The 25627-nt window shown below is 50.5% G+C and overlaps 1 protein-coding gene across 1 annotated transcript in view; it reads right to left on the bottom strand.

Annotated features, from left to right (window-relative positions):
- Positions 1-786: 786 nt before the first annotated feature.
- The window catches only part of ME3 (malic enzyme 3), a 225987-nt gene continuing 201146 nt past the window's right edge, over positions 787-25627 (bottom strand). The window contains exons 8-14 of the mRNA XM_052661742.1: positions 11099-11196; positions 10711-10824; positions 8293-8398; positions 7550-7692; positions 6973-7146; positions 2651-2749; positions 787-1022 (exon numbers count right to left, since the gene is read on the bottom strand). Coding sequence (XP_052517702.1) covers positions 861-1022; positions 2651-2749; positions 6973-7146; positions 7550-7692; positions 8293-8398; positions 10711-10824; positions 11099-11196 — 896 coding nt within the window. The 3' untranslated portion in view covers positions 787-860. The remainder of the gene's footprint in view (positions 1023-2650; positions 2750-6972; positions 7147-7549; positions 7693-8292; positions 8399-10710; positions 10825-11098; positions 11197-25627) is intronic.

The following is a 25627-nucleotide window of genomic DNA, read 5'->3' as shown; positions in this document are numbered from 1 at the left end:
CCCCGCAATCCTCCCCAGGGCTCTGCTGGACACGACGGAGGTGAAGGCTATGACCAAACCTGGTATTAGAGACACTGTATGAAAGCTGTTCCAGTTTGCTGAACTACTTGAGAGTGTGAAGGCCTGGAGAGTTCATCCCTGAGTCAGGAACATGAAATCAAGTCTTCCCTCACACTCCCCATGGTGCCCTTCCCCTCACAGCCTCTCTCCTGCCTTGATTTGCTGCCCGTCCCCACCCACATTTCTCTGGTTTTCCTTTTGGTAATAACCACAAAGGCATGCCCACACTCAGCAGCCCACAGGGCAGTGACCGTTTCTGACTTGTGACTTGCTTTGAGCCAGACACTCAGCCCTCACGCCCTCTGAGTCTTGAAGGGTGTGTATTTGTCCAGCAGAGACTGAACTCCCTGGTGGGTGGGTCGCCATGAAGCCTTCTCTTATGCCCTCATAGGAAGGATCCTCTCCCTTCTCTGAGCACATGACCTTTATCTGCAGTTCTTTCAGGGGCTTAACCACTTTCTCCCTGATGGCAAATTGCCTTGTGCCCATATTTCATCTCCTCTACTAGACCCCAGACCTTGTCAAGGCAGATTCTAGATTTCCACAAGGTCTAGCCAAAAGTTGGCAATTGGTGGATGAAGAAATTCTTGGGAAGGAAGCCTGAGGAGGGTTACAGGAAAGTGAACCCAAGGCCTCCTTCAGGGACAAAGCTCTTACTCATCTTATGCCTGGGCCTCTCCCCTCACACCAGAAAGTTCAAAGGAAAAACACAGTGACAAGGATGGCCATTTTTGAACCCATTTATATTGTCAGTGTTACCCTGGGCTTCATCCAGCCCTATCCCAGCCTTTGAGCTTGCATCAGATGGTCTGAATGTTCATGGCTTCCTCAGGCCAAGTGTAGCTGTCCAGCGTAAAGGAGTCATATTCTGGAGTATAGACCAGGGACCTTACAAAAGCCTCCTTGTCCTCGGGCTCTGGGTAGTAGGAGGCCAGGTTGTGTTTGTACGCGAAGTCGAGGACCTAGGGAAAAATATGTGTGATTGAGGAACTGGCTCTAAGGAGGAGCCTGCCTGAAGACCCTCGCTTGGGAGCTTGTGGAAGGGGATACACCCGCGGCAGGCATGTGGCCCCTGAAGCCACTGGAGGGGAAGGAGCTAGAGCTTTCTGCCTCATAAGGGAGCTCTGACACAGTGGGATAAACATAGTCTGGGTCAAGAGGCTTCAGGCTAAAGTCTGCTTCTGCTTCCGACTGCCTGTGGGTCCTTGCTAGTGATGCCATCCTGGCGGAGCCTCAGTCCTCGCATCTGTGAAGTGGGGGGAATGACAGCTTCCTCTGGCATGGTGTGAGGATAAAGCTAGGTAGCAGGCAAAAGTGTTCAGTGCCTGATACTCTGTCTCTCCTCAACGTGGCTTGAATTGGGAGAACAGCTGGGACAATGTTCTTTGGGTATTAGCTTTGGCTTCACAAGAGTATGAAGCTAAATATCCCTGAAAGGAACTGGACAGGGTGGAGCTGGACTATCAGCTGGACAGTTGGGCTTGAGGACAACAAGCCCCACAGTCTGATTCTGGAACCCACACAGGACAACTCTTGGGGAGTGCGTGCTGTCTGTCGTACAATGCGTTTTCTGAAATTACTCTTAAAACTTATAGAAAATGTAAAATATGTATTAATAGAAATAACGATATAATAAACCCTCACATATTTGTCATCCAGATGCAACAATTATCAGTGTCAGGTCAGTCTTTAGGGTGCTATGTTCTGGTTCTCTGAATACCCATCATCTCTGCATCGTCTGTTGGGTGACATTTATACTTAGACTATTCCAAGAACTTGATCACCCCGTGCCCAGCCATCCTGAGAGAAAGAGAAAGCATGAGCATCTACTCTGGCCAGAAAGGTGCCAAGCGTGGAGCTTTTTCAAGCTCTTCTCGTTTAATGTCCTCCAAAACTCTGGGAGGTGTTTAGTTGCTCAGTCCTGTCCAATTCTCTGCAACCCCGTGGACTGTAGCCCGCCAGGCTCCTCTGTCCATGGGAGTCTCCAGACAAGAATACTGGAGTGGTTTGCCATCTCCTTCTCCAGAGAATTTTCCCAACCCAGAGAATTTTCCCAACCCAGGGATCGAACCCACATCTTCTGCTTGGCAGGTGAGTTCTTTACCACTGAGCCACCAGGGAAGACCCAAAACTCTGGGAGAGAGGAATTCTTTGGAAAAGAAGGAAACTGAGGCTCAGGGAGGTGCAGTGATTGTCCTGAGGAGCCTCTGCTGCTGACTGGCAGGGCTGGGACTCCACAGCCCAAGCTCTTTCCATGATGCTATGCAAGCTGACCTTTTTGTATAAATGGGCACTTATGATTCATTAAAAAAAAATCCCACCCACGTTCTGGTCCACAAAACTATGGACTTTGATGACCTTTCTGCCTGGTGTCTGAGGGGAAGTGCAGGAGCTTCCCAGAACTGCCCTGAGTGGGTGTCGGGATGGGGCTTGAGCTCCAGGCCAGAGTGTGTCAGCAGCCTTTGGGGAGCAGGCAGTATAGGCCAGGGAGCCAGGACATGTCCAGCACTGCCCTCCCTTCAGTCCCCCTAGAGTCAGAGGGAGTTGACAAACGCCGCTACCCGTGTTACGGGGGTGAGGTGCCCCTTACTTTGATGGCGATTCTCAGAGACACGTCTCGGATGGTGCTGAGGGGCGGGTACAGTCTCCCCTGTGACAGATGGTGTTCAGAGACCTCTTGGGCAATTTGCTGGGGAGAGACAGGGAGAGGAGTAAGCTGATTTTCTGCCTTTCCAGAACAAGCCCGACCCAGTACACTGGAGACTCGCCTTACCCCCACAGGTGGCCAGTCACTGCCGTTTCCGCTGTTGTCTTGCCACTTCGTGGCCCTAGGGTGCTTAAAGCTTAGGCTTACAACAAGGACACATCCTTTATGTCCTTTGAGACTAGCCGAGGCTTAAAACAACATGAGGCACTCTGAATTCTGAAGGAAAATCACTAGGGCCAAGATGAATAAACTAGTGACTTGCAGAGCAGCTGGTAAAGAACCCGCCTGCCAGTGCAGGAGACGCAAAGAGGTGGATTTGATCCCTGGGTCGGGAAGATCTCCTGCAGAAGGGAATTCCGACCTACTCTGGTATTCTTGCCTGCAGAATCCCATGGACAGAGGAGCCTGGTGGGTTACAGCCCCTGCGGTCGCAAAGAGTCGGACATGACTGGGCTAACTAAGCACGCGTGCACAGAGCAGACTCCGGGACCCCCCTGGCTGGCCTAGCCTGTTGCCTGGGGACGCCTGAGTCCCTCGCTTCCTAAGCTCCAACCCCTTCCACACACTTAGGAGCATCCTGGGCGTCCATCATGACCGTCCTGTGTCTCTGTATTCAGGGCTCCTTGATTCACCGTCCCAGCCCTGGCCCTGGTGAGGACTGGCTGCTTCTCCACCGAGTGACCCCACAATGGGCAGTACCTGCTCCCTGCATAAATGCTCCGAGCCTTCACCCTGGGACGCCCTCCCTGCTCCAGGGTTGCTCTCTGAGGGGCAGCCCTCCCCCGCAAGCCTCTTCCTCCTGCTGGGGGCCTGGTGCTCAGCCAGCCTTGCAGAACAGCCTTTTTGATGTGGCTCTGAGTGCACCCCCATCCCGCCTTCTTGTGTCAAGTTTCAATCTGGGGAAAAGCCACATGAGAAGTCTTGTGTCCCGGAACAGACCGGGAAAGGAGCTGGTCTTGCCTCAGAGTCTGGCAGATGGGAGGGACATGGGCCATATTTTCATGCTTGGCTTTCTCCTTTCCATTCACTCAGCCCAGCCTTCACAGAGCCCTGTGACTTGCCAGGCTCTGCACTAGGTGCAGAAGGGCATGGCGGAGAAGCCAGTCTTTTCCTTCCTGGAGGCTCAGTGGAAAATGAATGATTAGAGTGATGGCAAGGAGAGGGGACAGACAGGCACAGAGGAGGGCAGGGCCCAGCCCTCCAGGGGCCCCGCTGGTGGTCCAGTGGTTGAGACCCCATGCTTCTAGTGCAGGGGGTTTTGTTGTTTGGTCGCTAAGTCATGTCTGACTCGTTTGGGACTCCATGGACTATAGTCTGCCAGGCTTCTTGTTCATGGACTTCTCCAGGCAAGAATACTGCAGTGGTTTGCCATTTCCTCCTCCAGGGGATCTTCCCAACCCAGGGATTGAACCTGAGTCTCCTGTGTTGGCAGGTGGATTCTTTCCCACTGAGCCACCAGGGAAGCCCTCCAGTGTGGGAGACACAGGTGGATGTAAGTTCAGTCCCTGGTCAAGGAACCAAGATCCTACAATGCCTCGTGGTGAGGCAAAAAAAAAAAAAAAAGAAAATGAGGCAAGGCTGGTGACATGGGAGAGGAAGAGGGAGCAGCCGAGGTAGAGGCAGGCAGCAGAGAGAGAAGGGTAAGACCCGGTTCAGAGAGAAGAGCCAGGCGCAAACTTTTAATAAAAAAAGGCGTCCAGAAGAAAAGACAGAAGCTAAGACCTGAAGGGCCAAGTATGAGTTCCTTGAAGAGAGGAGAAGGAATAGCACACGAAAATTCTTGGAGAGGAGAGAGAGCATGACTGTGAAAAGGATGGATAGGCTGATGGCAGGGGGAGGGAAGGAGGGCCTGGGATGAGCCGCGTGAAGGGGTTTGGACTTTCCTGGGAGCACCAACGAGCCATATAAAAGTCTGAAGGTTAGGAGACAAGAGGGCCTGTTCCTGGCTTCGAAGGATCCTCTTTGTGGAGCTGTCGAGGATGGGTTGATCAGAGGGAAGCAGGATTCCCAGGGATAGATCTGCAGCTAGAAAGCTCCTGCAGTGATGAGTTAGATCGCAGTAGGTGTGGTTGCTTCTAAGACGCTGGGCATTACCCATGCTCTGATGCAGCTTCAAGGCAAATTGCCTGGGGCCCTCCTGGCGCATTGCTCACAAGCCAGGTGACCCGGGGCAAGCAACTTAAACTCTTGGTGCCTGTTTCCTTGTCTATAACACAGGGATGATCGCTGTATTTTACCAGGCTGTCAAGATGACGAGATAGTGCATGTAAATCTCCTAAAATACATATTACTTTTTATATAGAGAAATCAGATGCAACTGAAGTTATCTTAACTTAAAAGCACCCTTTTCAGAAATGTAACCTGCCACGACTTTGAAGACCAGACTGTCAGCTCCAGGGAGGCAGGGGTCTTGTGCACATAACAAGTAACTGAGAAGTAGATTGAGGAGGGGTTCCTGCTTAATTCATGGACACTATTCTGGAAACTATGGAGCAGAACTGTTCCGGAAACTAACAAGTAACTGAGAAGTAGATTGAGGAGGGGTTCCTGCTTAATTCATGGACACTATTCCGGAAACTATGGAGCGGAACTGTCCCACAGCACGAGGTGGGGGTTGGGCAGATGTCTCTAGGGCTTGCAGAGGAAGGCTCTGGCAACCGTGTTTCTGCACAACAGGGAAACTGCTTGCAGGCCAACTCCAAGCAGAAAGTGACTCTTCCTATCCAGTGGGAGTTTCAGACATTTCTGCCCATGATTGCCAAAGCACCACCACCACCAATCAGAGCAACCAGAAGAAATACAAACACAAAATACTTAGATAAGAGGGACAGAGAACCACAGCACAAAACCAGAGCTAGTGTGCACAAGGCTTGCGTGAGGCTGACGGGCCTCCAGGAGACATAGGAAGAAGGAACTTGGTGCGTGAAGCAGTTAGTTTCTTGGGGGGCTCATAGGAGCAGGGCTGGGTATGGCTGTGTGGAAGCCGTTCTGTGTCATGCTGGTTTAGGGCTCTCCCCAGTGCCCTGGTGAGAGGGGAATGCAGACACAGGCCAGAGATCACAGCTGAGCCTTTGGAGCTCACTGGGGATGAATGTATTTGATATTTGTTTATAGTTTTCAGAGTCCTTTGGACTGTAAGGAGATCAAACCAGTCAATCCTAAAGGAAATCAACCTGAATATTCACTGTAAGGGCTGATGCTGAAGCTAAAGCTCTAATACTTTGGCTACCTGATGTGAAGAGCTGACTCGTTGGAAAAGACCCTGATGCTGGGAAAGGTTGAAGGCAAAAGGAGAAAGGGGTGGTAGAGGATGAGATGGCTGGATGGCATCACCAACTCAATGGACATGAGTTTGAGCATACTCTGGGAGATAGTGGAGGACAGAGGAGCCTGGTGTGCTGCAGGCCACGGGGTCGCAGAGTCGGACACGACTGAATGATGACAACAACATAGTTCGGATTAGCTTAACTTTCCAACAGAAACATTTCTACTGCCGTGGTTCCGCAGAGTGAAGATAAATGTGAAGTGCCTGGTATTTAGTAAGCGACTGATGAATGTCGGCCACTGTAGCTGTTATTAAAAACCATTATTTTGAACGTGGGCTCTCATTCTCAGTGAATTGTTTCACTGTTTTCACCGTGTCCAGTAAAGAGCCCTTCTGGGAGCTTTTCTAGTAAGGTTCCTGGGGCAGGTGTACACCCACATCTGTGCTCAAGCTAGGGGTACTCAGAGCAGGCCAACCCAGCCTGCAACCTTCCTTATAGAAAGCTGCCCTAGTGGGGCTTATTTTGCTCCCGCTTACCAGGAACGTGGCCAGCACCCATGGTCGGAAGAATCGATTGCTTGTCATGGTTCATGAGCCCACTGTTTGAGGTGGCTTTGGTGACATTTCTGTTCTTGGCAGGCACACGAGTACTGCCGGGAGGCAGGGAGCCCCACCAGGTATGTCCCCTCAGTGCCAGGGCCTCCTGCCAACACCCCCTCCCACTGACTCTTCCTTACCCAGCTTTGCGCCCCTTAGAAACCCTGTGTGTGTTTTCAGAGACGTTCAAGCCTCAAGGTGATCTTGAGAAGCTTGACATTGGAGCCCTTTGGAGAACCACTGAAGGACTTAGCGGGCAGGGAGCAGCAGAAACAAGACAAAGCGTCTTCAAGGACTAGGGTAGGCCCTCCCGGGAGCGCGCAGGAGCAGGGAACACGGATACCTCTGCCGTCAGGAGGAAGATCTCATCCGGGATGTGCCGGATCCCGCCGGCGATGACTCCCAGGGCCACGCCGGGGAACACGTAGGCGTTGTTGCCCTGCCCGGGAAAGAAGGTCCTGCCATCTTCCAGAGTCACGCTTGGAAAAGGACTTCCGCTGGCAAAGATCCCTCGGCCCTGGGGGCGGGAAGAGAACCAGAGACGGAGCTTGGAGACGGGTTGCGGGAGTGATGGTGGCCTAGTCTGGTCTCCCGAACGTTGACCCCTTCTCCGGCTTCTCCCGAGTGCTCGGCGTTCTGCTGCGGGTGCTGAAAGCAGGCCTGTTCATCTGACCGGAAAGCCGAGCTCGCCACCTCCCCAGAGAGCCAAGCCAGGTGTGCAGACTCTACCAGCGCCTCGAGTTCTGGTCAAAGCTCTATGTGAGGGGACCCTGGGCACCAAGGCATAATGGTAAGAGCCGGGGCTTTGGAGCCAGACCTGGGTTTGGGGGCCAGCTCCATTTTTCTCCCCACCCTACTCATAGGGTGACTCATAGTCACTGAGTCCTCTCAGCCTGGGGCAGGAAGCACTCCCCGCTGACCTCGGTGACCCGGTAGCACTTCTCAGCCGTGCACTCGGCCTTGCTGGTGGGGTTGCTCAGGGCAAAGATGATAGGGTGTTCGTGGAAGGAGGCCATGTCCCTCAGGATCTGCTCCGTGAAGGCTCCTGCGATCGCGGCAACACCTACGGGGAGAAGGGGGGTAGTGGGGATGCCTACACTTTATAAACACCCCATTCCTCTCCTGGTGGTGCTGGCAGGCGACTAGATACAGCGCAGAAGGCTCAGGAGTCTTGGGGGGTGTCATCGGCCATGGGGACAACAGAGGATGAGAGAAAAGGGTCTTCCTGCTTGAGCTGGCTGAGACCCCCCATTAAGTCCTAAGGGACCACTGGTCTGTCCCAGGCCCCTGGCCAGTGAAGATACACCTGTGAAGGCATTCCTGGCCACTGCCCTTTAGGGTGGGCTGCTCCCTCAAGGAGATGGGTGATGCCAGGGTCCCCTCCAAGGAGCTCATTTCATCTTGGTCAGAGAGACCAGCCTGCGTTTTTCCACTCTATGGAGTAATTCTGCATCATGAAGCCCAGCGTGGTGCCTCCATTCTATGGTTCACATGCAGCAATACCTCAATAAAACTCAATAACTCAATAAAAGCACTGAATTGGACGTGAGGGGAAAGAGCTGCGTCTCCACAGGTTGCTGAAGCCCCCTGGTTGAGCCTCAGTCTTCGCCTGCAAGTCAAGAGAATTAGCTGGGCTGAGCAGTGGGCGGCCCCCTCCTCCTACCTATGATGGCTGTGGGCTTCACCAGCCTCACCACCTCCTCCAGGGAGTTCACTTCGGGGTGGTCCTGGGCAAACATCTCCTTTTCATGGTTCAGGTGGCTCCTCCCCTGCAGGGAAAGGAGGAGCACAATGCAGCTGTGGTGATGAGAACCACCGGGTAGGGTGGGGATGTTCCGGAGACTCTCAGAACCTTTCCTGCAGAGCCCTGTGCTTTGGGCTGAGCTGTCAGAAGTGTTGAGGCCCGTCCTCTAGATTGGAACCTGAGGTGGAAGCTAAGGATTTGAAACGTGAATGTTGTGTGTGTGTGTGTTTCTTTAATCCAAACCACATATGGAGAATCCAATAAAGCCTTTCTTTGAGCTGCTCGGGTTGTGGCTTCCTAGGCCAGGACAGAAAGGCTCGGAGGAAACGCCTGAGTCTAACTGAGACTCTTGACCCCAAGACATACAACACACAGGCCCAGTGAGGGATGGGGGCGCAAGGCACCCAGCATCGGGGTGTATTTGATAAGAGCCATTAACCTCCCCACGGGGTCGCAAGGAGTCAGACACACGATGGAGTGACGGAACTGAAACTGAAATTAACCTCTCCAGTGCCTCCCTGGTGGCTCAGATGGTAAAGAATCTGCCTGCAGTGCAGGAGACCCGAGTTTGATCCTTGACTCAAAAAGATCCCCTGGAGAAGGGCATGGCAACCCACTCCAGTATTCTTGCCCGGAGAATCCCATGGACAGAGGAGCCTGGTGGGCTACAGACCATGGGGTCGCAAAGAGTGGGACATGACTGAGCGACTAACACTTTCTCTTTCGTTAACCTCCCTATAAATAAGAATAAGCTGGGATCCAGAACTGGCTTGCAATGGCTGGCTGCTCCCAGTGAGCTCGAGATTCTTTCCACTTCTTCCTTTACAAATTTTATTGGAGTCTAGTTTATTTGCAGTGCTGTGTTAGTTTCAGATATACAGCACAGTGATTCAGTCATACATATGCATATATTCATTCTTTTGCAGGTTCATTTCCCATATAGGTTATTACAGAATATTGAGTGGAGTTCCTTGTGCTATACAGAAGGTCCTTGTTGGTTATCTATTTTATACATAGTAGTGTTTGCATGTTAATCCCAAGCTCCTAATTTTTCCCTCCCTCCCATATTTCCTTCCCTCCCATATTTCCCCTTTGGTGATGGTAAATTTGTTTTCCAAATCTGTGAATCTGTTTCTGTTTTATAAATAAGTTCATTTTTTGTGTGTGTCATATTAAAAAATTAGATTTCACACAGGAGTGATATGTGCTATTTGTCTTCCTCTGTCTGACTTACTTCACATTGTGTTAGATTCCTTCCATGTCTTCACATAGGAGGCAGTGGGTCACAGGCTGGTCAAGGATGACTCCCCTGGGTCAATTGGTCCCACGAGAACCGGAGTGAGAATGGCAGCTCTGACAGACCGTGGAGGAGGGGCGAGCTCAGTTGAGCAAAGTGATAATGAAAGGTGGGCAAGAGGCAAGCGCGGCAGCCTGCACCCATGCCTGGACCACGCTCTGGAAGGCTCTGGGGCAGGAGGCGGGGTCCAGGTCCCGGTCCCCTCCAGTGGGAGTCTGCCCTGAGAGGGTCTGTTGCTGCTTGTGGGGGACTCCACTATTCTTGGCTGAGACCCTCTTGTTCCCATCTCTGTCTTAAAAAAAAAAAAATCTCTCATGGACACATTCTATGTTAGTGGAATTTTGGGAATTAAAACATGGAGCTCTGAGTGAAATCCTAAGGAAGGAGGCCATCCAGCTGGGCCCTCAGCACACTGCAGTCAGAAGCTGGACTGTCTCCCTTACTCATTCCTTCACCAATGCCTCAGATATCAATTATGTTCTTATCACATGCTGGACACGGATATCAAGACTTACAGCCTCACGGGGAGGGAGACCAGCAGAGAGGTGCCAGCCCCATAACGTGACAAGTGTAATATCAATACACGAAGGGCAGACGGCAGTTTCCTCTAGGAGACTAACTAAGACCTCAATGCTCAAGGAACACTGCTTGAAGGAGGTGACAGATGGGGCTGAGCGGGCATGTGGGAAGGGAGATGGGCACTCGTTCCAGGCAGAGGAACAACATATGCAAAGATGGGGAAGAAAGGGAGCATGTCACTTTGGGACAACTGTGGTTTAATATGGCTGGAGGTGAGTGCAAGACAGGAAGCAGGGAGATGAGGCTGGGAGCAGGAGGCAGACACACTCGCACACACATTCAAAGCTTTTGGACAAGAGTGTTAAAGCTCCTGCGGGATGAGTCATTTGCTGTGGAGATCAGGACACTGCTGTCCTGCTCTCTATTCTGTCTGAGCAGTTTGCCCCCTGGAAGATCTCCTCCAGTCCCCTTCCGAGAGTTGCAGGTCTCAGGAAACCTGCAGGTCTCCAGACTGACAGTACCTTGACAATGAGCCCCTTGGAGTCCACCATCCAGATCTTCCTTGTGGCCTCTGCTTTGGGTACACCTTCTTTCTCTAGGGCCATGACAAGGAGGTGGGCAATGCCCATGGCTGCCTGCGAGGTGGTGTTCAGACAAAAGGCCAGAGCTACTCAGGATTTATCAGACACTTCGCCAAGATCCTCCCTTCTTCCCCCAGTCCTCCCAGGAGGCCTTGTTAAGGCCCTGCCTCGAGATACCCAAATGGTGGGGCCCAGGCGGGTGCAATGATCACCATGCTTCTGGGCTGTTTCCTCTCCTCCGGAGCCCAGAAGGCATCCCCTTGTTTCTCCTCCCCGTATTCTTATTCTCCTTCTGGAGCGACTGTAGAGAGCCCTCGCGGGGACTCACCTCACCAGCACCTTGGAAAACAAACACGTGATTGGAGAGCTTGTTCTTGGTGATCCGCAGAGCAGCCAGGATCCCTGCCACGGCCACAGAGGCTGTGCCTGCAACAGAGTGGACTGAGATGACCGTCTGGCCCCCGGGTCCCCCCGCCAAGACCCTTGGCAGAGTTCTCCGTACCTAGAACCTGTGATGGAACAAGCAGCTTTCCCTCGCCCTCACAGAGTCAAGCCTGTAGGCACGCAGGGTGTCCAGCAACTCTCTTTCGCATAATACTCTGCACGCAGGGGTGTGTCATAGCACTCCAGTGCTTCAGAACAGAAATTAACAAATCTTATTGCAATGAAAGAGAGGCAGAGCTGCTGAGGGCACAGATCCTTCAGAAATGAAGGTCTGGGTCATCTTACTAAGGGACGCTGGCAAGCCGAGGTCTTGTCGGAGAATAAGCAAACGTGGCACGGGAGACTGAGGAAGAAATACATAAACACCAACCATGGCTGCATGACTGGTGATAGAAACGAGGGATGTAGTAACCATGCAAAGTTCCTTCCTTGACTATCATGTGATGGAATGGTTCATATTAACTAATTTACTCTCCCTTTTTCTTCCTCTTATAAGTTTTGTTGAAGGTTAATTCTACAATTCAGCCTCTGGATAACAGAGTTTTCAAATGTGACTGAGTTGGAAGAGTAGTTAATCTTGCCCAGATTTGTGACTATCTTCCAGATATAAATATGTGGATTGAAAAAAAAGTGCACACTGTCAGAGTTGAGAGTTAATGCTTATTTGGGGGCAAAATGAGGACCTTAGCCTGGGAGACAGCCTTTCAAATAGTTCTGGGAACTACTCAGCAGCGATGAGGGGGAGGTCAGTATACATGTGATTTTAGGGAAGAGGGCACTGCAGTCAAGTACACATTTCGGCAGGAAGGCTGCTGCTAGTCACCAGAAGGTTATTCCTGGTCACGAGAAGCAGATGTCTCCACTAATGACTTTATGCTTTTGCAGATATGACAAGATGCAAGAAACTGGGTTCATAAAATCTTCTTCTGAAAATATCTAACTATCTGAAGGCCTGTTCTGCCTGTTTTTCCCAGGGCACAGAGGACCCCATCCTTATCGCTGCCCTGAACTCCTTTCAGGGTGTGTTGAAGGTTGGCGACTGCAGGGGCCAGAGACTTCATTCTTGTTGAAACAGACGATGAGCGACATTCTTTAGCTGGTAAACAAAAGAACTGTGGAGACTGCCTCTCCCCATTTCAGGGAGAAGGTAAGAATGTCTGCACCAGTTGGAAAGATAGTTGCATTTTATTAGGCATTTTGTTAGAATTGTTTATATTGTTATCTGGAAGTATCAATGTGTAGAATGGGTGTGCACTGATGCTGAACATCTAAAAGGGTGGGCTCTGCCAGTTACTGGATAATTGTTGCTCCTTGGTCTGCAAACCACTTTCCAGCCTTACCAGTTGGCTTTATGGCGGGCTATGCCAATAGGGGGTGCCAGGGGGTGACCGAAAGGCCAAATGAGGAGGGAAAGAACACTTTTTTCAGCATCATCCCCACCTGGGAAGATTGCTTGGTAAAATGTAAGACATTCAGTTAAATCTGATTTTTAGATAAACAAGAAATGTTTTTTTTAGCATGTGTTCCATGCATTATTATATAAATATTCTAAAAACTTATTTGTCTGAAACTCAAATTTAGCTGATCATCTGCATTTTTGTTTTTGCTAGATCTGGCAACTCCATTGTCTTGGGTTTTTTTTTTTACTCTTACAGCAGCAGTTTGTTCCAGAAGCAGTGGTTAAATCCACTTTGCACTTTGTCCATTACTTCTAGAACTAACCTCATAGCGCTCCCTACATCATCTTCCCTATGTTACCCCAGCCTATGGGGGTGGTAGCAGATCCTTAGTATTTCTTCTTGGCTTTTCAGTTCTTTAATGTATAATCCACAAGTCTTTATGTCAAGTTTTCTTTGTTAAAACCACTGATTTGGATGCTGACAGAGTCACAGTAAAGTACCTGCAGCTGGCAATGCTAAGCATTTAGGATGATCAAAGAAAAGGAAATTCAAGTGGGATTGTTTATGGCTGGTTAAAATTATACAAATAAAAAAGAAATCAATATTATCTCTGGCTGGTGAGGGAGGAGGGAAAAGAGTAAAGTCCCAGCCCACATTCCATTCTAAAGAGCTACAATCCTTTTTGGAAAACTATTTCCCAATATAAACCAAGGCATAAAATGTTTTTGCCCTTTGACCTCATGCTTCTACTTTTGGGAATCTATGTATGAAAAAAATCCAAAAGGTATGTTGTAGGGTATTTATGACACTGTCACTTATAACACAGAATGACTGGAAAAAACAAAAAATCAACAAAAGAGTGACGTTTAAGTAAATTAGCTAATGTAGACACTGAGTAGGATATTGCAGCCATTAAAAATGCTCCTTATGATAGCAACATAGAAAATGCCATGAAGTTAGTAACTGACAGCACAGATTATTCAGAGTGCTTTATAAGTCTTTTTTTTTTTTAAATTTTTTCAGAGTGCTTTACAAGTCTTAATGTAAAGACATTTAATTGTATCATAATCATCCCCATTTTACAGACTGGGAAAGTGAAGTATGGAGCAGTTTGCTGAGTTGGCCAAGATCACATAACAGAGTGAACTCGGGGAATCAGGCTCTTGGGCTGGTGCTCTTAACCCCTCCTATACGTCACTTAATTAGTTGGAAGGATGTGCGAGCATGCTCAGTTGTGTCCAGCTCTGTATGATCCTACGTAGCCCGCCAGGCTCCTCTGTCCATGGGATTGTCCAGGCAAGAATACTGGAGTGTGCTGCCATTTCCTACTCCAGGGACTCTAAATAAACACATTCACTCGCTGTGGAGATGCCGGGATTGAATCCAGGGCCTCATACATGCAAAGCATGTAATTAGTTGGAAGGAAGAGAACATTAAAACAGTCTACATAACCATGATTCTAACTGTATCAAAATATACACACAGAATCTGGATGGTGCTGTAAAATACTAATGGTTGCAGGGTGAGAATAGGAGTGTATTTTTCATTTCTGTGTCCAGTTTTCCATTGGACAGAGAGCAAGTTTTCACCTCATCTAGTTGTATTTCAGGACAGCCTTCTGCCTCCTGAAGAAAGGCAATGAAAGAATCCCAAAGAAAGGCAATGCTGAAGAGTGTTCAAACTACTGCACAATTGCTCTCATCTCACACACTAGCAAAGTCATGCTCAAAATTCTCCAAGCCAGGCTTCAACAGTACATGAACTGTGAACTTCCAGATGTTCAAGCTGGATTTAGAAAAGGCAGAGGAACCAGACATCAAATTGCCAACATCAGCTGAATCATCAAAAAGGCAAGAGAGTTCCAGAAAAACATCTACTTTTTATTGACTACGCTAAATTCTTCGACTGTGTGGATCACAACAAACTGTGGAAAATTCTTAAAGAGATGGGAATACCAGACGACTTTACCTGCCTCCTGAGAAACCTGTATGCAGGTCAAGAGGCAACAGTTAGAACCATATGTGGGACAATAGACTGGTTCCAAATCCGGAAAGGAGTCCGTCAAGGCTGTATATTGTCATCCTGCTTATTTAACTTCTATGCAGAGTACATCACGAGAAACGCTGGACTGGAAGAAGCACAGGCTGGAATCAAGATTGCCCGGAGAAATATTAATAACCTCAGATATGCAGATGACACCACCCTTATGGCAGAAAGTGAAGACGAACTAAAGAGCCTCTTGATGAAAGTGAAAGAGGAGAGTGAAAAAGTTGGCCTAAAGCTCAACATTCAGAAAACTAAGATCATGGCATCTGGTCGCATCACTTCATGGGAAATAGATGGGGAAACAATGGAAACAGTGAGAGACTTTACATTTTTGGGCTCCAAAATCACTGCAGATGGTGATTGCAGCCATGAAACTAAAAGACACTTGCTCCTTGGGAAAAAAGCTATGACCAACCTAGATAGCATATTCAAAAGCAGAGACATTACTTTGCCAACAAAAGTCCATCTAGTCAAAACTATGGTTTTTCCAGTAGTCACGTATGGGTGTGAGAGTTGGACTATAAAGAAAGCTGAGCGCTGAAGAATTGATGCTTTGGAATTGTGGTGTTGGAGAAGATTCTTGAGAGTCCCTTGGACTGCAAGGAGATCCAATCAGTCCATCCTAAAGGAAATCAGTCCTGAATATTCATTAGAAGGACTGATGCTGAAGCTGAAACTCCAATACTTTGGGCACCTGATGTGAAGAACTGACTCATTGGAAAATACCCTGATGCTGGGAAAGATTGAAGGCAGGAGAAGGGGACAACAGAGGATGAGACAGTTGGATGGCATCACTGACTCAATGGACATGAGTTTGAGTAGACTCCAGGAGTTGGTGGTGGACAGGGAAGCCTGGCGTGCTGCAGTTCATGGGGTCGCAAAGAGTCAGACAGGACTGAGCGAGGGAACTGAACTGAACTGAACTGAACTGAACTCTGCCTCCCAAAGAGATGTACCAAACATAGAACACCAGGTGGCGCCAGAGATATTTCATCAGAGGACCTCTCAAGGACCCTGCCTTCTTGATGGAGCTTGTCCTCCTTGGATGTCAAGTATCTCTGTGGTTAAACCTGCAGGCTGAACAACAGCTTACCTGCAGAAATTCAGTGCTGGATGGAGAGCACGACAGCCAACAATGGTACAGATGAGGAAACTGAGGCCAGAGAAGGACAGTGGCTTCCCCCGTCAGTCACCAAGTAAAGTGTAGTAAACAGGAAGTAACGCAGGTAAACCCGGGGTGCTGTTCCCGCCCGCTGCCTGGTCTGTGCAGCTTAGACAGCCTTTCCTGACTCTGGAGTTGAAGGCAGCAGCAGTGGCCTCCTGGGCTTTCCCTGTGGCGGTGGGGGGGAACCTGCGAAGCAGGTGGTAGTGGAGGTAGGGAAGTGAACTTAGGCTGTGGACATAATTGTTCAGCTGTGACTCTGGAAGTGGTGGAAAACACAAAAGCTAGGGAAATCTGATCGAAAAGAGTCGAAAATGTTCAAAGAATACAATGGCAACCTCTCCGAATTGATTGTTCTCACCGTGACCTTGGCTCTGTGCTATGTATATGCTTGCCTGCATTTATTTCTTCATTTATTGTTTACAACAACTCTGGGAAATAGGTACTACTGAGCATTCTTTTTTTTCTCCCAGCCCCCTCTCAGAAATGGAAAGAGAAGTTCAGGAAAATAAAAACAGCCAGGAGAAAAGTGAATTCTCTGACCATTAGGCCTATAAAACCTCTGCCTCCGGTCCGTACACTTCGCCTTTCCTCCTGTTACAGGGATGAATGATCCCTGCTCTTAGCGAAAGCCACCTCTGGGTGTGGACTGGACCCTGCCAGGTATACCTACTCCAGGAGTTTGCTTTGTAATTCTCTTCCTTTTCCTCCTCTGGCATCCTCGACTGCTCCCTTTCTAGTGGACCACTGCCATCAGCATGCAAATACGTCGTCAAGTTGCCATCCTTAGAAAGCCTCTTCTTGACCCTATGTCGTTGCCACCCCATTTTTTTTGTTGCCGCTGTTGTTTAATCACTGAGTCGTGTCCCACTCTTTTGTGACCCCATGGACTATAGTGTGCCAGGCTCCTCTGTCCATGGGGTTTCTCAGGCAAGAATACTGGAGTGGGTTACCGTTTCCTTTTCCAGGGGATCTTCCTGACTCAGAGGGTGAACCCATGTCTCCTGCATTGGCAGGTGGGTTCTTTACCACTGAGCCACCTGGGAAGCCCACCCTGCCTCTTACTTCCCTTTATAGCCAAGTTCCTTTATAGAGCTTGATACACTCATTGCTGGCTTCCCTGGTGGCTCAGATGGTAAAGAATCTGCCTACAACGCAGCAGACCTGGGTTCAATCCCTGGGTTGGGAAGATCCACTGGAGAAGGAAATGGCTACCCACTCTAGTATTCTTGCCTGGGGAATCCCATGGACAGAGGAGCCTGGTGGGCTGTAGTGGATGGAGTTGCAAAGAGTCGGACACGACTGGGCAACCAACACTTTCATACTCATGGTCTGCATTTCCTTGCTTCTTGGTCTCCCTGAAACCCAGTCCCATCCAGCGAACCTCCTGTCTTGATGCCACCAGTTCCTCCCCCTTGTCAAGCTCAGTGTCAGTCCTCAGCCCCGCTCCTCCCTGACTTTTCATTACCATTCGATACTGGTGTTCATTCTTTCCTATGGGAAACTCTGCACGTGGCTTCTGGAACCTCATGGTCATTGGCTCCCTTGCTGGCTACTTCTCATTCTCCTTTCTGGGATCTTCCTCCGAGGACATCCTCTGAAGAGGCCAGTGACCCTAATCACAGTCGAGAACTCAAGAGGGAAAACAGCAGTTCTCAAATCCTGTGTTAGAAAGTTTGGCAAATAAAGTCATCTCCATCATTAACTTTCATTTAAGTTTCATAAAGTTTCATTAAAGTTAATGAGGAGGAGGAGGGTCTTGGGTTATGCATTAAGGATTTAAAAACAGAGAGGAAGGAAGCTGCTTAGCTTTCTGGAATCAATCACCTAGAGAAGCCCGGGGGTCCAGGGTAACATCGCTTGCGCCCACACACGCCACGGGCAGCTGAAGGCATGGTTATTTGTTCCTTGTTCATGATGAAAGAAAAACAAATTTTCCTTTTCAGAGGGAGCTTTCCATAATTGCACTTCCCGCAAGCTGAGTACTGGAGGTTGTAGGTACAGAAAATAGCATAGAAGGACACGCTGAAAATGTAGTTGCTATTGGGCTTTTAATAGTCACTTTTAAATTTTATTTATTTTTTATTTTTAATTAATTGTCACTTTTGACAAAGTTGAAGAAGGTTCTATCCTAAACCATGGGTTATCAGAGAAAAGGGGAAGAACTGGCTATGTCTCAGGTGAGACGAGGCTGCCATCCTGGGCAATGAGGACAGGGAGTTAGGCTCTGCCAGGGTGTGGCCAAGGGGCCTGGAGGCTTGGAGCCAGGGCACTGGGAGGCCTCTTGAATAAGGTTGGGCCCACTTTCACAAGTGGGCTGGTCACCTTCTGGTGGCTCAGATGGTAAAGAATCCGCCTACAGTGCGGGAGAGCTGGGTTTGATCCCTGGGTTGGGAAGATCCCCTGGAGAAGGGAAAGGCTACCCACTCCAGTATTCTGGCCTGGAGAATTCCATGGACAGAGGAGCCTGGTGGGCTACAGCCCATAGGGTCGCAAAGAGTCGGACACGACTGAGTGATTTTCAGCAGGGGGAGAGGCAGCAGACCCCTGAGAGCTGGAAACAGCCCCCTGGTGTCCTGGAAACAGGGCAGACCAGCTGGACAGACGTCAGAGCTGGGCCGCTCTTCCCGCTCTGCCCCTTTCCCACCGTCCCGGCACCTGAGTCCGGGGTATTTTGCAATATTGTGCCAAGTGGGTGACCATTGCCCAATGTCACTCCTGGGCTCCTGGTGAAGGGCGGGGTCATCTTGGGGGCTGTGGAACAGGTTTGGCCCTGGGTGGGGTATCCTGGTGGGGGGCGGCGCTGAGGTTTGAGTCTTAAGGACAAAGAGAAATTGGCCAAGAGCAGAAAAGAGTTCCAGGCAGCGGGACCAGCACATTTGGAATTGCAGAGCTGGCATGAAACCCATGGAACTGAGGAAGTCAGGGGGCTGCAGAAACAGGGTGGGTGCGGAGAGTGGAGAGAGGTGAGGTGGAACCCGCCTCGCTTCTCAGCTCCCCCTGTCCTGTGCTCACACTGGTCCTCACCCCGCTCCCATCAAAGCCGCTCTGTTTCACCCCTCCCTCCCTCCCCGCCTTATGTGATTTGCGAGCCTGCGGTGCACCAGGCGTTTCAGTACTTGGTCCCGGAACCGCCTCCGGTTACATGCCTGTTCCTGCCTCTGCATCACTGCAGCCCTTACGGTAACCTGGGTGGCAGTGGGAACATTTAACAGTGCATCGGCAGAGTGTCCGTCCAGCCAGGACTGATGCTCACCTTAGCGAAGCATCCTGGTCTTTCTGGCAGTACTGGCTGAGCGCCTTTCGTGACTGTCAATACGATCATGTTCCTCTTACAGGTAAGGAAAAGAAGGCTGTGAGGAGTTAAGCCACTCGGCCAAAGTCCCAAAGCAGAAATCCCAAAGTTGGGGATTTCGACCTAGGCTTGTCTTGGAAATACAGCTCAGGGGTAGAGCATCTGACGGCAGACCCAGGCTTGTCTGAATCCAGCATCTGACGGTTAAGCACCCGGGCTCACAGATGAAAATTTGAAAGCATGAGGGCTGACACGGTGGCCTGGCACACACTGCAGGCCCCCTGAGCGGCCGTCTGCTCTCAGGAGCGAGGCAGGTCTTGAGGGCAGGGAAGGTCCAAGGAGGACTGGCGGGGCGGGGGGACGTTCTGGAGCTGACAAGCCAGCCAGCTTTCCTGGGTCCATGCGGGCAGCCAGCCATGGGGCCTGGGGCCCGCGCTCACCAGGCCAGCAGCCTCCTGGAGCTGGCTTCTTGGGAAGGACACAGCTGGTGAGTCCCCGGGGCGTGACCATTCCTATCGCTTTTCTCCTTCCAGGTCTCCCTCCTCTGCTAGGAGTAGGGACGCTTCTCTGATCCCAGCTGAAACAACAAAAGTCACCTGAGCCTCTGCCTTTTCCAGAAATTCCTGACGAGGCTGCCAGCGAATGAGTCAATGCTGGGGCGGCCGTGCTTGCTGAGAACCAGCCCGGTGGGAGGAGGCCTTCCACCAGCCTGAGCGGGAGCGGGCTGGAGCAGACATGCAGCCCTGGGGGGCCCTTGACCCTCCAGTGCTGGGGCTCCAGACGCCCCGCCGTGGGGCTGGCCACGTGGGCTTGGTGACTCCCAGCAGGGTGGAGCAGAGGACTGCCTAAGAGATGGCTCGAATCTTCTGCTGAGCCCCAAGCATGGCCCTGCCCTCCTGGAGGGTAACCCTATGGCCTTTACTCATATCTTCTCTTATTCCACGGAGGACGTGAGGCTGGGCTGCTGTTCCTTTTGTTGACTTAAAAAATATTCACGACTTAAAAGTTGGGAGTTAGGTTTTATCTGATGGGAATTTTTAGGACTTACAAGCCTGGGAAGACAGCATCTCACTCAACTAGCCCTGAGAGAACTGCTCTGAGGAGTTCTCTGAGGAGTGAGGGGTTAGAGGGGGAGAGGAGCCAGGTTACCTAGAAATCTGCAACAACGGGCAGGTAATCTGAACGTCAAAAGTATTTTTGTGAATTCAAGAAAACCAGGGTTCCCTTTTCTCCACAGCCTCTCCAGCATTTATTGCTTGTAGACTTTTGGATCGCAGCCATTCTGACTGGTGTGAAATGGTACCTCATTGTGGTTTTGATTTGCATTTCTGATAATGAGTGATGTTGAGCATCTTTTCATGCATTTGTTAGCCATCTGTATGTCTTCTTTGGAGAAATGTCTGTTTAGTTCTTTGCCTCACTTTTTGCCTGGGTCTTTTATTTTTCTGGAATTGAGCTTCAGGAGTTGCTTGTATATTTTTGAGATTAATTCTTTGTCCGTTGCTTCGCTTGCTATTATTTTCTCCCGTTCTGAAGGCTGTCTTTTCACCTTGCTTATAGTTTCCTTTGTTGTGCAGAAGCTTTTAATTTTAATTAGGTCTCATTTATTTATTTTTGCTTTTATTTCCAATATTCTGGGAGGTGGGTCATAGAGGATCCTGTTGTGGTTTATGTCAGAGAGTGTTTTGCCTATGTTTTCCTCTAGGAGTTTAATAGTTTCTGGTCTTACAAATGCAAACTAGTACAGCCACTATGGAGAACAGTGTGGAGATTCCTTAAAAAACTGAAAATAGAACTGCCATATGACCCAGCAATCCCACTGCTGGGCATACACACCGAGGAAACCAGAATTGAAAAAGACACGTGTACCCCAATGTTCATCGCAGCACTATTTATAATAGCCAGGAATGGAAGCAACCTAGATGTCCATCAGCAGATGAATGGATAAGAAAGCTGTGGTACATATACACAATGGAGTATTGCCCAGCCATTAAAAAGAATACATCTGAATCAGTTCTAATGAGGTGGATGAAACTGGAGCCTACTATACAGAGTGAAGTAAGCCAGAAAGAAAAACACCAATACAGTGTACTAACGCATATATATGGAATTTAGAAAGATGGTAATGATAACCCTGTATGCGAGACAGCAAAAGAGACACAGATGTATAGAACAGTCTTTGAGACTCTGTGGGAGAGGGCGAGGGTGGGATGATTTGGGAGAATGGCATTGAAACATGTATATTATCATATGTGAAACAGATCACCAGTCCAGGTTCGATGCATGAGACAGGATGCTTGGGGCTGGTGCACTGGGATGACCCTGAGGGATGGGATGCAGAGAGAGGTGGGAGGGGAGTTCTGGACGGGGAACACGTGTACACCCGTGGCGGACTCAAGTCAACGTATGGCAAAACTAATACAACATTGTAAAGTAAAATAAATAAATTAATTAATTTAAAAAAAAGAAAGAAAACCAGGTATCTTAGGTTAAGGAATTTAGCACTTTCCTGTGTATGGAAAGATGTAGGAGTCTGGGCTCCTTGAAGCCATTCCTGTCACACGTATCTCAGCTGTGGGGCCAGGACCCTGCGCTTTTCCATATCCTGAGCTCCCTTGAGCTCACTGTAGGGAGTGGCTGCAGTCTGATGGCTGCGAGAGTAGCCTCTCCTTCCTGAGCGCCCTTGGCTGCTGCTGCTCCTAAGTCACATCAGTCGTGTCCAACTCTGTGCGACCCCATAGACGGCAGCCCACCAGGTTCCTCCGTCCCTGGGATTCTCCAGGCAAGAACACTGGAGTGAGTTGCTGTTTCCTTCTCCCCCTGAGTGCCCTTAGGGCTCACCAGTTGACCCTGGAGGACTGCCGCTGCATTCGCTGATGACTGTGACATCCTTGTTTACTGATGTGGCAGAAAACATTCCACTTCTCAATTTCACATGGGCAGCCTGGTTCCAGCCCCCGCCTTTATGGGATTCTAGGAGATTCTGACCACGCATGCTGCTAGAGGCCTGTCCCCAGTGACCACATGGGACACGGCTGTAGTGTTGGTTTACCACTGGGATTCCTCCCACCTTCCCTCCCCACTTTCTCCCAACCTTCTCCAATTCTGTGCACTCAGGCACCCTTTCTATTTTTGAATAGATGCTTTTGAACTGTGGTGTTGGAGAAGACTCTTGAGAGTCCCTTGGACTGCAAGGAGATGCAACCAGTTTATCCTAAAGGAGATCAGTCCTGGGTGTTCATTGGAAGGACTGATGCTGAAGCTGAAACTCCAATACTTTGGCCACCTGATGTGAAGAACTGACTCATTGGAAAAGACCCTGATGCTGGGAAAGATTGAAGGTGGGAGGAGAAGGGGACGACAGAGGATGAGATGGTTGGATGGCATCACCGACTCAATGGACATGGGTTTGAGTTGGTGATGGACAGGGAGGCCTGGCGTGCTGCAGTCCATGAGGTCGCAAAGAGTCGGACATGACTGAGTGACTGAACTGAACTGATGTAGTTACAGGTTTCTTTTTACTTTTTATTTGCAAGGAAAGGGGGTCAATTCTTCCACGTTGTCCCATTAGCCCCGGACTCCTCACTAGTCTCTAACTCCCCATTCAGCAGTGAGAGTGCACAGCACAGGCTTCCGGTCCTGGCCCATCACTCACCAGCTGGTGACTGAGTGAGCCCGTCCCTTTCCCCAGGCCCCCTGCTGGGATGTGGGGACTCTGAGCCTCAAAAAGAGTGGATGGAGGAGGTGAAGAGAGCAGTGACAACCACACTGATGTGGGGTTTGGAACGTAATCCTCGGCAAAGAGGCTTTCCACCTCACCCACGGGGGCACAGGCAGCCTGACTGCTCGGAGAGACAGTGCAGAATTCCGGGTGAGAAATAATTAGGTTCTACCTACCGGATGGGCTTCCCAAGTGGCACTAGTGTTAAAGAACCCACCTGCCAATGCAGGAGATATAAGAGACGTGGGTTTCATACCTGGGTCGGGAAGATCCCCTGGAGGAGGACACGGCAACCTACTCCAGTATATTTGCCTGGAGAATCCCACGGACAGAGGAGCCTGGTGGGCTGCAGTCCATGGCGTCACAGAGAGTCAAATACAACTGAAGCGACTTAGCATGCATGCATGCACCTACTGAATAGCGCAGGGAGCTCTAGTCAATGCTCTATGGTGACCTAGGGAAGGAAATCCAAAAAAGAGGGACTATATTGGCTCAGGTGGTAAAGGATCTTCCTGTAATGTACCAGGGTTGGATCCCAGGGTCAGGAAGATCCCCTGGAGAAGGAAGTGGCTACCCACTCCAGTATTCTGGCCTGGAGGATTCCATGGACAGAGGAGCCTGGAGGGCTACAGTGCAAGGGGTCGCAGAGTCGGACACGACCGAGCAACTGCGCACACAGCACAGCCCTGGCTTTATGTCCAGCTGTGGGACCTGGAGCAATACGCTCACCAGCGACGGGGACCACGATGTCCGTTCGCCCTGCAGACGGAAGGCGGGTGAGCCAAGGGAGCTGTGAGGCCGTGTGGATGGAAAACCCTCTTGGAACCTAAAGCTCTGTGTGTGTCTGCACACCTGGAGCCTGCTTCCCCAGCTGCACTTGCCCATGACGGCTTGTGTTCCACTTCCACCCTCCGGCCTGGGCAGCCGGGGGCTCAGGAGGATGATGGCTGTCCTGCTGCCGACTCTTGGGCGAGGGTGTGACCTGGGAGCCAGTCAGGGGCTGGCAGGCAGGTGTTTCCTCCAGGGCTGCAGGCACACCCTACCCGCTGGGTCAGCAGCGAGGGGACCGCTGTTCCCGGACTGTGCCGTGTCTGCACAGCACCCCGCTTGTCCAGGGGAGGCTGGGCTGGCACCACCAATGCCTGTCCCCGACCTGGGGATGGAGTGGTGACAGGCTAGGGGTGGGGTCACCATGCCCCAGCGTCTCCTTTCCGGGCTCCTCTCTGGACACCTGCTCTTCCGGCATCGTGTGTGTGTACACACATTTTGGGTTTTCTTGCTCGTTGGGTCTTTGTTGCAACGCACAGGCTTTTTCTGGTTGCGGGGAGCGGGGGCTACCCTTGAGCTGCAGTGCGCGGGCTTTTTCGGGTTGCGGGGAGCGGGGGGCCACCCTTGAGCTGCGGTGCGTGGGCTTTTTCTGGTTGCGGGGAGCGGGGGCCTCTCTTGAGCGGCAGTGCGCTGGCTTTTTCTGGTTGCTGGGAGCCGGGGCTACCCTTGAGCTGCAGTGCGCGGGCTTTTTTGGGTTGCAGGGAGCGGGGGGGCCACCCTTGAGCTGCGGTGCGCGGGCTTTTTCTGGTTGCGGGGAGCCGGGGCCACTCTTGAGCTGCGGTGCGCGGGCTTTTTCTGGTTGCAGGGAGTGGGGGCCTCTCTTGAGCTGCGGTGGGTGCGCTGGCTTTTTCTGGTTGCGGGGAGCGGGGGCCTCTCTTGAGCTGCAGTGCGCGGGCCTTTTCTGGTTGCAGGGAGTGGGGGCCACCCTTGAGCTGCGGTGCGCGGGCTTTTTCGGGTTGCGGGGAGCGGGGGCCACCCTTGAGCTGCGGTGCACGGGCTTCTATTGGGCAGCAGGGCTCTAGGGTACAGGCAGTCGCCCCATGTGGGCTCCATACTTTCGGCTTGCGGATTCCAGAGCACAGGCTCAATAGTTGTCGCGCACAGGCTTAGTTGGGCACATGGGATGCTCCTGGACCAGGGATCAAACTCGTGTCCCTCGCATTGCGAGGCAGATTCTTAACCCCTGGACCGCCAGTGAAGCACCCGTGACCACCATAGTTTCATCTGAACTACCCTAATCCGCCTTTTAAAAATGTATGAAAGTGAAAAAGTGAAAGTGTTAGTTGCTCAGTCATGTCTGATTCTTTGCGACCTCATGGACTGTAGCCTGCCAGGCTCCTCTGTCCATGGGATTCTCCAGGTAAGAATCCTGGAGTGGGTTGCCATTCATTCCCTTCTCCAGGGGATCTTCCCAACCCAGGGATTGAACCTGGGTCTCCTACATTGTAGGCAGATTCTTTACTATCTGAACCACCAGAGAAGCCGCCTCAAAATATGGAATGCCTCACGCATTTGCATGTCATTCTTGACCAATGCAAAAAAAAAGATCATATATCATATTTCTTTAGCCTTCAGTGTGGACCACAGGGAAGGAAGAGGCATTTGGTTTTGTGATATGAGTACAAAATCTGGGTGGGGGATTATAAACTTGGAATTCAGAGTCCAAATGCCTGGTTTCAAATTTCAGCTCTACACTTACTGGCTATGAACATTAGTTACTCTGTCTGTGCTTCTGTTATTTCATTTACAAGACAGGGTTGGTAATATGTGGTAGGATTAATGTGTAAAGTGCTTAGAACCATGCTTGATGTATAATTAAGATTCGGCTCTAATCCTTAGCTATTTCTGACTAGTCTTGAATCCACCTCGGTTTCTCTCTAACTCTAGTACTTTGGCCACCTCATGCGAAGAGTTGACTCATTGGAAAAGACTCTGATGCTGGGAGGGATTAGGGGCAGGAG

This window comes from Budorcas taxicolor, chromosome 25 (assembly GCF_023091745.1).
Source record: "Budorcas taxicolor isolate Tak-1 chromosome 25, Takin1.1, whole genome shotgun sequence".
NCBI lineage: Eukaryota > Metazoa > Chordata > Mammalia > Artiodactyla > Bovidae > Budorcas > Budorcas taxicolor.
This window is presented reverse-complemented; position numbering and strand designations above follow the sequence as displayed.